Here is a 15842-nt window from a genome sequence, read left to right on the forward strand (position 1 = left end):
TAAGGCCTATAAAACACAGACATACTCTAGTAGGAACAGCCAGCCATGACATAAAGCCTCCAGCCACTCTGAAGACGATACCCCACGGGTTTTCAAGAAGAAAACAAAATCCTCCAAAGAATCGAGACGGCAAAAGGGTGAATGCTTTGAATGTGGAAAAACAGGACACATGGCAAAGAACTGCCGTACGAAGAAAGGGAAAGGAAAGGCAATTAAGCAAGAGGCGTCGGCCAACAATGTTGAAAGCGATAACGCCCAATCCAGTGATTATGAAGAAATCCATATCGGATATATCGATGTGGAATGCAACAGTGTTCGACCTCCGGGTACATTCAAAGCACACACGGCTCTGGAAGGTACTATCCTGATTAATGGCAAAAGGGCTCTAGTCCTATTCGACACTGGCGCAATTGGAAGAGATTTGATCAGTAATGCCTTTGTCTCTGTCCATGGACTCCCCACTCGAGACCTTAACCAACCCATACCAGTCAATATGGTAGTAAAAGGATCACGATCCACAAGTCATAGAACCTGTAGTGCGACCATCCGACTTGGTTCGGCAGTCCTACCCCACCAGGAAATGCTGGTTGGAAATTTAGCCAAATACGATGCCCTAATAGGCATGCCCTTCCTGAATCGCCACAAACCTATAATCAGGTGTGGGGAATCAACTATCGATTTCCCAGATCAGAAGGTCAGAGTCTCATGCAAACCAACAAGCGGAGAATACCGAGCCGCAGTCTGTGAAACAACTGCCCTACGACTATTGGATGAATACTCTGATGTTTTCCCTGATCAAATACCTGAAGAACTACCGCTTATGAGAGAGGTGAATCACCACATTCGCCTCTGAGACCCCTCCAATCTCAAGAACCAACCCACCTACTCTATTGCTGACGCATACAAAAGCCCACTTTGTGATTGGATCAACCAACAACAAAGAAGAGGAGTCATCTACTGGGCAGAAGCCCCAGGTGCCGCTCCTATGTTTGTTCAACCCAAAGCAGATGGCAAAAGAATCCGCCCCTTGGTTGATCTCAAGCTACGGAACGAAAGCACGGTTATGGACAGCTCTGCCATCCCAAACCAAACCCAGATCCTAAATGCAGTTGGACGGGCTAGATTCCGAAGTAAGATTGACCTAAGCGATGCCTACTTCCAAACAAGGTTAGATCCAGAAAGCGAACGCTACAACAGTTTCAAAACACACTTCGGAAGTTTCATTAGCTGAGTTATGCTACAAGGTGATATGAATGCGCCCGCCACCTTTATGCGAATTATGGAAAACCTCCTGAGCGAATACCTCCACCATTTTCTTTGAGTCATCATTGATGATATTCTCATTTTCTCGAATACCGAAATAGAATATGCATACCATATAGGACTGGTCTGCACCAAACTAAGGGAAGCTAAATTCTATGCTAGCAGAAACAAGTCAATTCTGTTTGCCGATAAACTCGATATCCTAGGACATGTCATAGATGATGAAGGAATACACGCAGCCCCAGGAAAAATAGCCTGTTTAACGGAATGGTCAACACCCCGGAATCAAAAGGAACTCATGCGATTCCTAGTACTAGTCAACTATATTTCCCAGTTCCTCCCACACCACGCCACTGTGACAGCGCCGCTCACAGACCTTACCGGCAATGCAGAATTTATCTGGACCCACACCCAGGACCAAGCCTTTACCAACATCAAGGAATTGATTAAAAACGCCAACGTTATTCAACCTATCGACTATAGTAAACCAGAACCGATATGGCTGATTACTGATGCATCGGATGTTGGAGTTGGAGCATGGGTTGGGCAAGGGGCCTCCCACGAAACAGCAAGACCGGCGGCATTACACAGCAGGAAGTTCACTAACTCACAGATGAACTATCGAACAACAGACAAGGAAGCCCTTGCTGTGATTGATGCTCTCGCCGCTTTCAATTTCATCCTGATGGGCAATACCTTCACTCTTGTTACCGACCACCAACTCCTCACCAATCTTAAAACAGAAAAGATACCCGGAAGGAGAAGAACAAGATGGATAGGTGAAATCTGCAAATACGATGCAAAAATCATCTATACCCCTGGAAGAACGAACTATTTAGCTGATGCTCTCTCCCGCCTATATGAGAATCAAGACATCGCAGACCCCCCTCTCGTTCACGACCACACAAGACAAAGTGAGGACAGCCCTGACGACACCTCCTATGAACAAGAACCATCAATGGCTACCGCCAGCTCTGCCGCACCCTCCAATCCTTTCTCTTACACCATGTACAGTGCTGCCGGAACAGAACGAGGAAAAGACATGGATGAAGAATGGAAAGAGAATTGCACCCTCCGTAGTAAACCTCCTCATGAACTTGAACAAAGCAGACTTCACTGGTCTCACTGTTACCACGACACCTGCCCTTTTCACCAGACTGAGATTAAGTTCGGAAACAGATACCAGCGACTGTACTATATGCCTGCTGATGATTCCAAAGACACCAGCTTCGACACCGCAGAAGGAGAAGAAGAGATGATCGATGGAAATGAGTCAACCTAACATCCTCATGTACTTAACCCTGCTCCAATGCGATACCAAGGTCTTGAAGAACTCGAACAAGCAGCAGCCTACGTGCATGCAATATCCTATTTGCACCCCCCACAGTCAGCCCCGCCATCCTCTCCTCCCATAATCGACTCACGACCACTTTATGGTGGACCCTTACGAGTATACAACAATGAAACCATTGTCTCGGTCATACCCCTTGCTATTCCCGAACATCGGCGTCAACTCTACGAAGCCTTTGAGGAAGAAGAAGCCCCTATCGAACCAATAAGAGGATCCCTAATCGAGGATGAACGAGATGTTAGATCAACCACTAAAGAATTAACCTCCTCTTTCCGAAGCCAAATGATAGCAGGATACCGCCATGACCCGATTTACTTCAAAGCCATGGATAGCTCCAGGCATGGAGACCTCGCCCCCTACAACATATCCAACGGAATGGTCTTTACCAGCACCCATTACGCTGAACATTGTCTATACATACCAAAAGGCCATATGTTCAATGGAATGACTATTAGAGAATATGTCATATCTGAGATTCACAACAAAGAACACCACAGTGCGGACCGCAACCTTCAATATGCCTCAGAATATGTTTACTGGCCTGAAATGCGAAAGGACTTCCATGATTTTGTCAAACAATGTGAACTCTGCCAGGCAAATAAGGAGCGAACACAACTACCTGAAGGAATAGCACAGACCCTCCAACTACCATGTGAAATATTCGAATCATATGCCATGGATTTTGCAGGACCATTCAATAAATCTGCTGGATATGACACCATCTTGGTAGCTGTGAACTGATTCTCTGGATACCCAGGGCTCATACCAATGAAGCTTACCGATTCCTCGAAGGACACCTGGAATAACCTCCAACAATACCTGTTTACCCACCATGCGTACCCCTTATCTATTGTCAGTGATGCTGATCCCCGTTTTACCGACAGATTCTGGAGGCAAACCTTAACCTCCCTCGGAATAAACCACAGTATGGCTGCCCCTGGACACCAGGAGACCAAGGGCCAGGGAGAACGAAAAATGCGCGAAGTTAAGACCGGAATTAGGAACATGATCAATGAACGACAAACTAACTGGGAACCAGCCCTTGTTGAGCTCGCTGCATATATCAACGCCGGATTTTCAGATACCTTGGGGATGTCACCATACAAGGCAGTCTTTGGCCGTCAATACCCCCTCCTACCTACAACACTATTTCAGAACGGCTCAGTCCCTGCCTCTGATGACCATCTAAACCGCCACCAAGCAATTCGGAACGATGCCTTCCAAGCTGTTAAGGCTGCCCGATTCCGAAGCACCACTACTGCCCAGAAACAACGACGCAAACATGTCCCCATCTCACCAGGAGACCTGCTCATGGTTCACAGTAACATGTTCATTACCAATGTCGGACGCAGCAAGAAACTGCAACCCCGATGGCGCGGACCCTTCAAAGTCATATCCTTTGACGAGCATACAGAGAACTACACTGTCCAGATGGATGGACGCATGTACCGCCGCAATGCTGCAGTCTTTCACGCCTCTGCTGTCAAATGTTTCCACCCAAATGACGACTCCAAGTTCCGTGGAAGAACCCACTCTTGACCCGCACCTATCATCATTGAAAAGAAAGATGAATGGGAAGTTGAAGAAATCAGAGACCACCGCATTTGGCATGGAAATGATCAGTTCCTAGTCAAATGGAAAGGATATCTGACGAGCGAAAACAGTTGGGAACCACTGGAGGGACTGGAACACGCTATGGATATGGTGAACGAATGGTGCAAAGACAATATGCCAAACGAATCCCTCCCCCCAACGATCAACTATATGACCATGTGCTGGACACCTACAATGCCAGAAACTGAGCGATGGCACACAGAACTCCAAGCTAGAGATGGATTTTGGGCACCATACTTTGAGTCAGAGTTCGAAAGCAGCGATCAGGAGAACCAAGCTACGGAGCAGGCTCTCGACAACTTTATCTAGTCACCAATCACCATCCGAATACTATAACGATGTCAAACTATGTGGAGCTTAATGTGAGGCAGCGACAACAGATTGTTGGACTGTTGTTGAACCGCGATGTTATCCAACTTGAAGACTTCTTCGAAATCCTCTGGATAGACTACTGTTCTGATTACGATCATGCTTGGGTTGATGTACAGCACAAATCTGGTATTCGTGACTACTGTGATTTAGATTTCTTCGAGTCTAAGTGTTTTCTTAGGATTTCAACTTGTCCCTGGTGTGACACTTATGATGAACAAGAGATGGCTGAGTTTGAAGCCTTTGATTCTTTAGCTGATGTTTTTGATGATTATTAGGTTTTGTTTGTTTAAACAGTTGTTTTGTTTTGGGGAATGTAACCGGTACGGGTACTTGGTTATTGTTTTATGTTTTGTTTTAAGTATCGCTTTGATACTTGGTTTGTTTTCAGTATCGTTTGATACTTGGTTTTGTTTTATGTTTTGTTTTAAGTATCGCTTTGATACTTGGTTTGTTTTAAGTATCGTTTGATACTTGGTTTTGTTTTATATTTTGTTTTCAGTATCGCTTTGATACTTAAGGAGTTTTACCAAATGGTATCGATTGATACCTTTGATTAGTTTCGTTCATGCTAGACATGAACAGATTTGTGAATTTAAAGACCGCCTGTTTCAACGATAGAAAAGGCAGACTTCGACAGACAGTATTTCAATATACTTGGCTGAACGGTTACTTCTTTGTTCCTCAGTACGCCCTCGAAGCCTCCTTTAGTTCTCCGCTCTCACCTCCTCTCTGGAAGAGCAGGCCACCTGCCAACTATTGTATCTATTATCGATAACGTGATTAGCACCTTGCGAACACGTTACAAACATGGTCACGTATTCAAACCCCATGACCTCATAGCGAGGTCATGTGCGAAAAACTCATAAACCAATCATAACACAATAAACCACTCATATGACTCGACCGAGTCATATGTGCGAAACATAAATCATATGTGTAAGGCTTACCCACAAGGCATACTCGCAAGGTACACTCGCAAGGCACATTCCCCCTGTGTATGTTCCATGACTCATATTTGAGCCATGTGCGAAAGCATCACAAATCCCACACATAACAACTCATATGACCCGAATGAGTCATATGTGTGAAACAATAACATCCCTCTGACTCATAAGTATGAGTCATGTGAAAACTCTTTCCTCGCTAAGCCATGTTCGTGACATTAGCTCCCCTCCTACTAAGCCGGAGTCCCATCAGGCTTTGTCTCCCAGTTTTACTAGTTCCCCTCCTGCCGAGCGCATGGCTCTTCTCAGTTTGTGGAACTTTTCATCTGCCGTCCTCCATCTGACCCTTACTGATTCCAGAGTCAGATTCGCCATCTCGATCATGTGCCGCTGATTGTCGTTCAGCTGTCTAAGCTCTGCGATCGTTTGGTCGTTTGCCAAAATTGTGGCCTTGGCTTGGCCCAGTTGTTCTCGGAATCCCCGGATCTGCCTGTGTATGCTCCTGACATCCGGTTCCGTGTCTGCAGAGGAGTTTTGGGCCCCTTCTTCCTTGGACTGCGTCCTCGCGGCCTATGCCTTTCTGGCATCCTCTCATTCCAACTCTTTTCTGCTTCCATCCTTCTGCGGGTAGAATCCCGCAGATATTTTCTGTGCTCTGTGCATCCTGCACCCCTTTCTGAAGCATTGGTGCCAAGGCTTCAGGGCGTGGTCTGGGCGTGGACCATGCTTTCGACATTTTCTCGGGAACCATCCCGAGCCTTCTTTGTCGCCAAAATGTGTTTGGCAACCATCATCATAACATACCTTCTATGACATGGCGTTATGCTGTGCTTGTCTTTCCCTTTCCTTGAGCTCTTCGCCGGTTGGCCCCATGAATGAGTATTTGGGGCCGGTGGGTGTGGTTTGGCAGGGGCTATCGCTCCAGCTCTCATGTTGCTGGAACGGCACGGGAGTCGTTTCCCTCGCCTTTGTCTCCGTTGAATGTAATCGTCACCTGGGCCGGGCTTGCCTGGGTATCACTGGTGGAAGGTTGAGATGGCATCTTTTGCGTTTTCGAAGCTGTGTGCGAAGTACCAAGTTTTATCGTGTTCAGGAGAATATCCTGTCCACTTGGCTCGGTATTGGAGGTGACCGTAGAGGAAGCGAGAATCAACTATTTCGTCGAGCTCGTATTCTGGTTCTCCATTCAGTTCCATCGGAGGGGGAGGAATAAGTATTTGTGAAGGAAACTTATTGTCGTTGTGTAATTCGAGGAGTGAGATGTGGAATGTATTGTGTATTCGCATTGAGAGGGGAAGGTCGAGTTTATAAGCTCAGCTGCCCACTTTTTCCAATATCCTCAAGGGTCCGATTTTCTTGTAGTCCAATTTCTTTGATGGTCGTGTCGTATAGATATTGCGTGGTATTAGCCATACCATATCTCCTGGTTGTATGTTCAGATCCGTTCTTCGGTCCTTATCGTATTGTTCTTTTTGCCGTTGTTGTGCTTGACTCATCTCGTATTGTAAGGTTTCGTGTAGCTTTCCCATATCCGTTTTCTCCAGTATCACATCATTAATCGTGTGATATGTGGTCTGACTTTATGGATGTTGTCTGTAATTCGCGAAGAATGGTGTTGCGCCGATCGTTTCTTGCTTTCCATTGTTGTATGCGAATTTGGCCATTGATAACAGCTTGTACCAATCATCTTGTTGATAAGAGACGTAAGCCGTTAAATATTGTTTGAGTATCACATTTACTCGTTCCGTTTGTCCATCCGTTTGTGGGTGAAACGCTGTGCTCATTCTGTTTTGTATTCCCATTTCTCTGCTTACTTTTTTCCATAGTCCCGATGTGAATAGTGTTCCTCGATCAGTGATAATATTCTTGGATAGGCCGTGAAGTCGGAAGACCTCTCGGAAGAAGGTTTGTATAAAATCCCTCGTGTTGATATCTTTTCTAACTGGAATGAAATGGCTCATTTTGATCAAACAATCCACCACGACCAGGATGCTATCGCAATTTTCTGATGCTGGTAGGTCCATGATGAAATCCATAGTAATTGTTTCCCATGGGTGTTCGGGAACTTCATTTGATTTTAGTAATCCATATGGTATGTGTTTAGCTGTTTTCGTCCTTTGGCATATGTCGCAGTTTTTGACATATCATTTGACATCTTCGCACAGTCTTGGTCAATAGAATGACCACGTGATGAATTCCGTGATTTTAGCCGTTTCTCCATGTTCTGCCGTTCGGATATCGTGCTGTTGTCGTATGATATTTGTCCTTATCTCCTCTTCTTCCGGGATCCATTGTTTTCCGTCGTACCACATATTTCCGTCCTTCAAGTGGCATAAACCCAGAGCAATTCCTTTCATCACTTGTTTTCCTTCCTCCAAGGATTCTCTGATTGTCTGAATTGTTTTGTCTTTCTCGTTTGCGTACTCGATTCCTCTTTCCTCCGTTGATGTGAATTGGATAACCTTTATTGCCTCGAAGTAGGTTTTTGGTAATAGTGTTCTCGTTTTTTGTTTGATTCTTTCGTCTTCTTTCGTTTGTGGTTTGTCGCTTGCAATCCTTGTGAGAGCATCTGGCTTTCCACTTTCTTTGCCTGGTCGGTATTCGATTTTAAAGTTGTATTTACTGAGGTGTTCCATCCATCTTATCTGGCGGTCGTTCAGTTCTTTCGTAGTCATGAACGGTACTAGGTTCTTGTGGTCGGTTAGAACTCGGACTGGATGGTCGTTGTTCGAAACCTATCTTCTCCATTCTTTTAATGCTTGAACTATTGCTAATAGTTCTTTGTTTGCAACATTGTAGTTGCACTCTGCGGGGGTCATTGTCTTGGATCGATAGGACACTGGCCTCCATTTTCCATTGTTGCATTGTTGCGATAGTATGCCTGAGCATCCATATTTTGAGGCGTCCGTCTCGATCATTGTCCTTCGATTTGGGTTGAATTGGACCAATATGGGTGCCGATGTTAGATGCGTTCGTATTGCATCCTATGCTTTTTGTTCGGTTTCTCCCCATTCCCATTTCTTGTCTTTTTTCCTTAGGTTATAGAGTGGTTTTGTAAGCCTGCTAAACCCCTCTATGAACCTTCGATAAAAGTTGCAGAATCCCATAAAGCATTGAACATCTGTTTTGTTGTTTGGTTTTGCCTAATCCCATATAGCTGCTGTCTTGACAGGGTCGACCTTGACCCCACTGCGATTGATAATAAATCCCAGATATTCCGTTTCTTCTTTATAGAATTCGCATTTTGTTGGTTTCATCTTCATTCCTGATCCTTGTATTGCAGCCATGATATTGCTAATGTCCTTTTGGTGTTGTCGTATGTTTTCCAAGTATATGAGTACATGGTCCAAGTATACGATGTAGCATATGTCGAGGTACTTATTGAGTACCCTCTTGATCCATCTCTGGAATGAAGCCGGTGCATTGGTTAGCCCGAAGGGCACAACCAAGTATTCGAACATTCCGTATCTTGAGGCGAATGTAGTCTTCTCTTTGTCTCCTGCCTTGATGCGTATGTTGTGGTATGCGTCCTTGATGTCAAGTTTGGTGAAGTATTTTGCTGACCGTAGTCTATCCAGTGCTTCTCCAATCAAGGGTAGTGGATATCGATCCTTTTTGGTAACTCAATTGATGGCTCTGTAGTCCACGCAAAGTCTCATCTTTCCGTCTTTCTTGTTGACGAATAATATTGGGGATCCCCCTGATGCGAAAGAGTCCCTGATCCATCCTCACTTTAGGTTTTGCTCGATGTACTTCCTAAGTTCTTCGAGCTCTGCTTCTCCTAGTAGGTATGATTTTTTGTAGGGAATTTCCTTTGTTTTTCATGTTTTTTCGTCTTTATCCAGCTGAATTTCATGATCGATTCCTGGTCTTCGAGGTGGTAGCCCTGTAGCTTCCCCTTCTTGGAATTGGTTCGTGAATTGATAGTATTCTTTTGGAACCAATTCTTTCCATCCCTTTTTGCTATGGTATTTCTTATCCTGGATTGCTAGCTCTGTGCTGATGTTGATTTCTGCTAGGACTGCTTTTTCGTCTTCGTATGTCCATTTGACAATACCTGTTGTATCTCCTCTTCGATAGTACCTCCCAAAGGCTTGTGCTGTGATCTCTTTAATCTCGATTCTTGTTGTTATATCGGGCTGGTTTTGGTCTGTACTTCCAGATGCCTTTTCTCCACTTGTGGTTTCTTCCAGTTGATCTACTTCTTGTAGATCCTCATTGTTGATTTTTTCGATTATCAACTGTGCCATACGATCGCCTTTTTGGACTTAGTAGTCCTCTTGAGCCAGGTTGGCTAGGTCCACTTTGATTTCTCCTGTATAGTCGACATCGATCACACCCGCCATGGTCATGAGTCGATGTTTGTCTGCTAGACCACTGGAGGGTGCTATCTGTCCATGGGTGCCTTCTGGTAGCCCGATGGCTATTCCTGTCTTTATCATTACTTGTCCGTTGGCAGGTATCTTGATCTCTTCATTGGCACACAGGTCGTGTCCTGCTGCCCCTTTGGAACCCTTGGTAGGCACTCTTGCCTCTTGGTCCAGTCTTCGTATCCAGACTCTCTTATCTTACCATATCTCATTAAACTTTGCATGCAAAGTTTCTTCTTCCGCTTCTCGTATCGGTGTCGAGTAAACCACAAGTGAACTATTGAGAAATCGTGTCGCACATGGTTCGCTGGTAAAGGTCATTTTATTCTCGTTCTAATTGATCGTCGGATTGTGCTTTCTTAACCATGGCATCCCTAGGACTATCTTATGGTTTTTAAGATTTGCCACTTGGAAGGTTGCCGTTTCCCTATAACTGTCAATGTCCATAGGTACTGTCGTTGTATGGGTTATGGGACCCATAGCGCTTGGCTTTCCATCCGCTAGGTAGACTTGTCTTGCTTTCTTTTCTTGTTTGGTGTGGAGGCCGTATTTGTCGCAGATTTCTTTGTCGATGAAGTCTTCGGTAGCTCCAGAGTCGAGCATTGCATATATTGTTGTTTTTTTGTTTTCTTTGTTGTATATCTTTGTTTTGATCATCACATGATCTCCATCTCCCTCTCCTCTTTGAGTGTGTAGTGCCGTGTAGTAGTTCGCTACTTTGATGGGTTTTCCAGGTCCACATCTTGGGTGTCCCAAACCACCATTTACTGGGCATCCTCGTCGTTTTCCGCCGGTGAATCTTCTGTGATCATTTCACAAATGTTGCTCCTTTTTTGACTTTGGAAGCAATTATTGCCAGCAGCTCTGGTTCCTTGGTATCCGCTGTCGGGTCGGCTTCTGCATTCTCGTATCCAATGTCCTGCTTCTCCGCATCTCAGGCAGAGTTTTCCGTTCATTCTTCTGGTGTATTCTTCCTTAGACAGGTTCAGAGCAGGTCCTGCTCTTGATTTGTCTAATTCCATTGGCTCGCGTGGTGGTAATGCTCGACTTTCTCCACGAGCTGCTTGTGGTTTGAAGGTCCCATCCACATTCCTGGATGATTGGACCACCCTATGTGCGACAGTGTTTTCTGAGTTTCTTCGAACCATGTTTAGTTTGCTTTCCTTATCAACAGTCCATCTTGCAAATCGTTCTGCTGTAGTATAGTGCAAGTCTGAGATTCCCCATGCATCTCGGAGTCTCTCGCTGCAGTTTCTCAGAAGGATGATATAGAGAGTAGCATCATCAAATTCAGCCTCGTATTCCAATAGTCAGCATTCGTTCCAGTATGCCGAGAATGTTTGTTTTTCTTGTTGGAGTTTTTCCAGCTTTCGTCTTGTAGTTTCTTTGGCATTTAGATCTCCAAATTGCTCGAAAAGTGTTGCCTTAAACTCCTCGTATGTGACTCATTCTCTCTGCTTCCTTCCATCTTGGAAGGGCATAATCCATTGTCCCGCGAGTCCTCTGAGTAGAGATTCCACATATGGAATCTTAATTTCATCATGGTGGTCTCCGTATCCCTTAACAGCAAAATATCCCTCACATTGCACTAAGAATATTCGTAGCATATCTTCAGCTTCTTCATATGTGTCGGGCTCCTTTGCTTTTGGTCGTTGGATGTTGCCTTGTCCTGTGTTTTTTGTTGCTGCGAGAAATGCCTGTAACTGATTTTCAGTCATCCTAAGTATGCTAGTTCCTGGTGCCGGAACAGCTGGGGCCGGTGGCCCAGGTACTGCAGATCCCGACATTCTCTCGGGTCGTGGAGTTCCAGCAAGAGAGCTATCGACTGGTGATCCTTTCTCTGGGGTTACTGGGCTTGCTGCTCTCGAGGGTTCTGCTGAGACATGATCCAGGGCGTCGCTGAATCCTCCTAGATTAAGATTTTGATCATCGATGTCAATATCTCCTTCCCTGTCTGGGTTGAAGGATGCGGTCTTGTATTGTTTGGCGTCGCACTAGGTGACGCTTTGTAATGTAACGATCCCTCTATGAATAGTTAGTTCTTGGCGATGGGGAATGATACTTCTCATTTCTGTCTCTTTCTTTCCTTTGTCTTATGATAGCTCCAGGCCTCTGCCTACGTTACCAATAGTATAAGACCATTGTCTTCTATCGGGAACGCCTATCGTAAGCTTTCTCTAACTCATCTTCGTGATGAGCCTTCCTCGGCATAACAATAAGGTTGTAGTAAAGATAAAGATCGTAAAGGTGTTTTATATTTGTTAAAGTAATATGTAGGAAAAGTACTTAGAACAAAGCGTGAAGAACCTATCCTCCTCGGCCAAATCGGCCTCCTTATATAGTGTTCTTCCGCCCGTAGTCATGTGACCTAAAGTGGTCACATGTGAAAAACAAAATCTTTATAAACTAATCATGTGACCAACATGGTTACGTATTTAAACCCCATGACCTCATAGTAAGGTCATGTGTGAAAAACTCATAAACCGATCATAATACAATAAACTAATCATATGACTCGACCGAGTCATATGTGCGAAACATAAATCATATGTGTAAGGCTTACCCGCAAGGCATACTTATAAGGTACACTCGCAAGGCACACTCCCCCTGTGTATGTCCCATGACTCATATTTGAGCCATGTACAAAAGCATCACAAATCCCACACATAACAAATCATATGACCCGAATGAGTCATATGTGTGAAACAATAACATACCTGTGACTCATAACTATGAGTCATGTGAAAACCCTTTCCTCGCTAAGCCACATTCGTGACACGTTCCCATACTAATCTAAGGAAAATTGGCAGCCTCACAATAACACCAAATACGTCATCACCGTCCGTCCGACCCGAACCTGTTCGCAGGATATATGAGAGGAGACCTCTGTGGAGCTCATGCAACTGGAATCAAGCAAATTGGTCTACATTGCAAAGAGTTATATTCTATATCGTCCTACTAGCTGATGAACCGGCATAAAGTGGCAGGACATTTTATGCAAAGAAGTGGATATATGAGAGATATCTACTGGACAAGTTGGAGACAACTTGAGGTCCACATTCCTGACTGTAGAGGAGTTATTGGATACTCTAGTCGAATAAAGACGGGCAAGAGTCATTGGAAAGTTGAGATAAGAATATTGTGCAAGGCATCTGAAAGCGCTGGAACCCAAGCTCCACGACTCTTGTGAAGGCAAACGCAGTCATGCCTCTACGTTGGTCACCAGTGTCTGATATTGAAACTGATCACTTCAATAACAAAGGAACGACTGGATAATTTGCAATGAAGTGGCATAATCCAGACTAAGTTCATATGGCAAGGGGATCGATAGCTTTCAACTGGCGGAGTCCCTGACACCCTCTGTATAGGAAGCTTACCCAAGTCCCGAAGACCAAAGCACATGAGGATTCTCAGGGTCGAGAGAGTTCACACCTGAATGAATAAGGTCGATGACCGTAGAAGTTGTGTGGAGGTACTTAGTTAGTATACGAGTTTGATGTACTGGCCACGGAAACTCACGCGGGATATAAATATACGAGTTCCTCCCCAGCTTTTACAGAACACAGCAATGGAGAGGAGACCTTATCAATATAACATTGTTTTACAAGAAATTTCGATACAAACTTTATTCCTTACTCTTTACTCTTAGTAGTTTTAGCGAACCGAGTACCTTGTCAAGCCTTCCTGATATTACTCTGTTATCGAATACCTATACGCCTAGTTATACTATTGAAGTTGACTACCCGTAACACTATATTGATAGTCTCCTTGTCACCGAGGCTATAAACAATCATACAAACTGGATTCAATCTTCGAGCCAAAGACAGACCAAGTCGACCTTTGTGCAAGTTTATTCGAAGATATACTTTTTCCTGACGATACACCATTTCTCGATCTTTGTGTCTACTGGGACTCATTGTTTACAATCGACGAAATATTAGGACTGCTTTGCAGTGACGAACCCTCATACTTTACAAATCCTGCCTTGAGATTCGAGGAAGAAGACTTCAAGCAAATATACGCTCAACTCTACGGTGCCGATTTTAAGTGGCACCCATTCTCCGACGACCCCACCAAATACGATTCAGAGTGGTCTAACGTCTCGGACGAGACCTATTTAAGACCAGAAGGTTGGTCATACTAAGACTGCTCTGCTAATTGGAAGTAATCATGACGGATAACGAATCCTCATTGTCGGCCTTGTTTAAAAATACGAGACCACATTTCCCAGTCCAACCAGTCTCTCTTTTTCCAAAGAAGACTCAGCCGGAGAAGCCGGTGGATGAAGAAATGGAGGATGCCGTTGAAGAAATTAGGAGAAAGGAAGATGACCTTGAGAGGAGGGATGACACGCTCGGAGATCTATCCGAAGAAGAATCAACGCATACGGATGATATCCCAATGGCTAGATCACACAGCAGCGGGAGCCTACGAAGGCTACGATCGTTGCCCTTTCACTGAGGAAGAGCGACGGACGCTCTGACTAAAATAGCAAAACCACCGGCAAGAACCTGCACACCAATACCAACACGGTCGAATGCTGCGAGTGAGGAGGATGTTGTCAGACTAGCCCGCAGAATGGGTAAAGCTATGGCAACTTTGAAATGGGATCTGAAGGAATCCACGAACGTCCAGAACGTTGCGGTACGGGAGTTATCTGACAATGACCAAATCCTGGCAAAGGAACTCCTTAATGTAAAAACTCGCCTAACTTTAGGGGAGATAGTTAGCAAGGAGGAAGCCGCAAGCTGGACATCACAACCTGCTCAACTGGAACGGTCAGTGATGGATACACAGCAGAAATACTTGGACCGAGTAGCTGCTGGGTTGGAACGATCCGCTGCTCAACACGTACAACAAGCCAGTGTAAGTGAACAATTACACATCAACATTGGCACAAGCGAACGACAATCTCTAGCGAGAGATAGAGTGTTGGAACGTGAGTTGAAGGAACTCCAAGACCACCGAGATCAGCTGGTACAAGAGGCCAGAAACCAGAAAGAAGCGGCAGAACGCGGCCAACGAGTCCAAAGAGAGTTGGACCAACGACGCGATGCCGAATTGGCAGAAATGCGAGCCCAGATGGCTGGATTACTCGACAACGTTGAGCAGGTAGCAGTAGGCGATGCTCGCCCAACTGCTAGTGTGGTAGAAATGCCACCTCCCGAGAGGCCATCCCAGGAAGAAAAGGGAAAGGGACGAGCCCCATTGGATGGCGACCCAGGCCCAGCGGGCGGGAACAATGGAAACGGTAGAAACAGGGATCCACCAGGAAACGTCGGAATACCGCCAGACGGACCCCCCGATGATGACGATGGTAGTTCGTCAAGCGATGGTACCTTTGACGATAGCGATCGCCATTGGAAAGTAGGAAAGAAAGAGCGACCGCCGAAACCTCCAGGATTGAACCTCAAAGACAACGAGGACTGGGACAGGATAATGATCCTGGGCGAAGCGGTAGGAAGAGGCATGATGTCAAACTCTAAAAAACATGCCGAACAACCATTCATTTTTAAGGCGAAATCTTACCAAAACGTCAAACTATGGTTGATCCAATGTGAGGACTATTTCGGACGAAATAAACACATGTGGAGCAAAGGTAAGGATTGCATCTGTTATGCGATGAGCCGAACGGATGGGGAAAAACTAGGAGCCTTCACCAACTGGTATCGGCTAGCCATGACGGGAGAGTTAGGCTACAAGAAGGTTGAAGGCCTAAAGAAATGGGAAAGGTTCCGTCAAGAAATAACCCGACGGTATGCCAACACCGAAGAGGATCGACAGGCACTTCGAAAAATGGAGACGGTGAAATATGGCGGAGATATTTCTACCTTCCTGATCGAAATGAGAAACCTAAACATCTTGGTTGTGCAGACCGGAGTTACTTGGCGGAGAAATCTCGAAGGAAAACTTCCCCGTGCGTTACTC

The 15842-nt window shown here is 45.1% G+C and overlaps 1 protein-coding gene; it reads right to left on the minus strand.

Annotated features, from left to right (window-relative positions):
* Positions 1-13833: 13833 nt before the first annotated feature.
* On the minus strand, positions 13834-15424 carry GSTUM_00001802001 (uncharacterized protein; the record flags this gene model as incomplete). XM_002835943.2 has 1 exon in its annotated part: positions 13834-15424. One exon carries the CDS (start codon positions 15422-15424, stop codon positions 14885-14887), a length of 540 nt encoding a protein of 179 aa, XP_002835989.1. The 3' UTR covers positions 13834-14884.
* Between the last annotated feature and the right edge of the window lie 418 nt (positions 15425-15842).

This window comes from Tuber melanosporum, assembly GCF_000151645.1.
Source record: "Tuber melanosporum whole genome shotgun sequence assembly, scaffold_120, strain Mel28".
NCBI lineage: Eukaryota > Fungi > Ascomycota > Pezizomycetes > Pezizales > Tuberaceae > Tuber > Tuber melanosporum.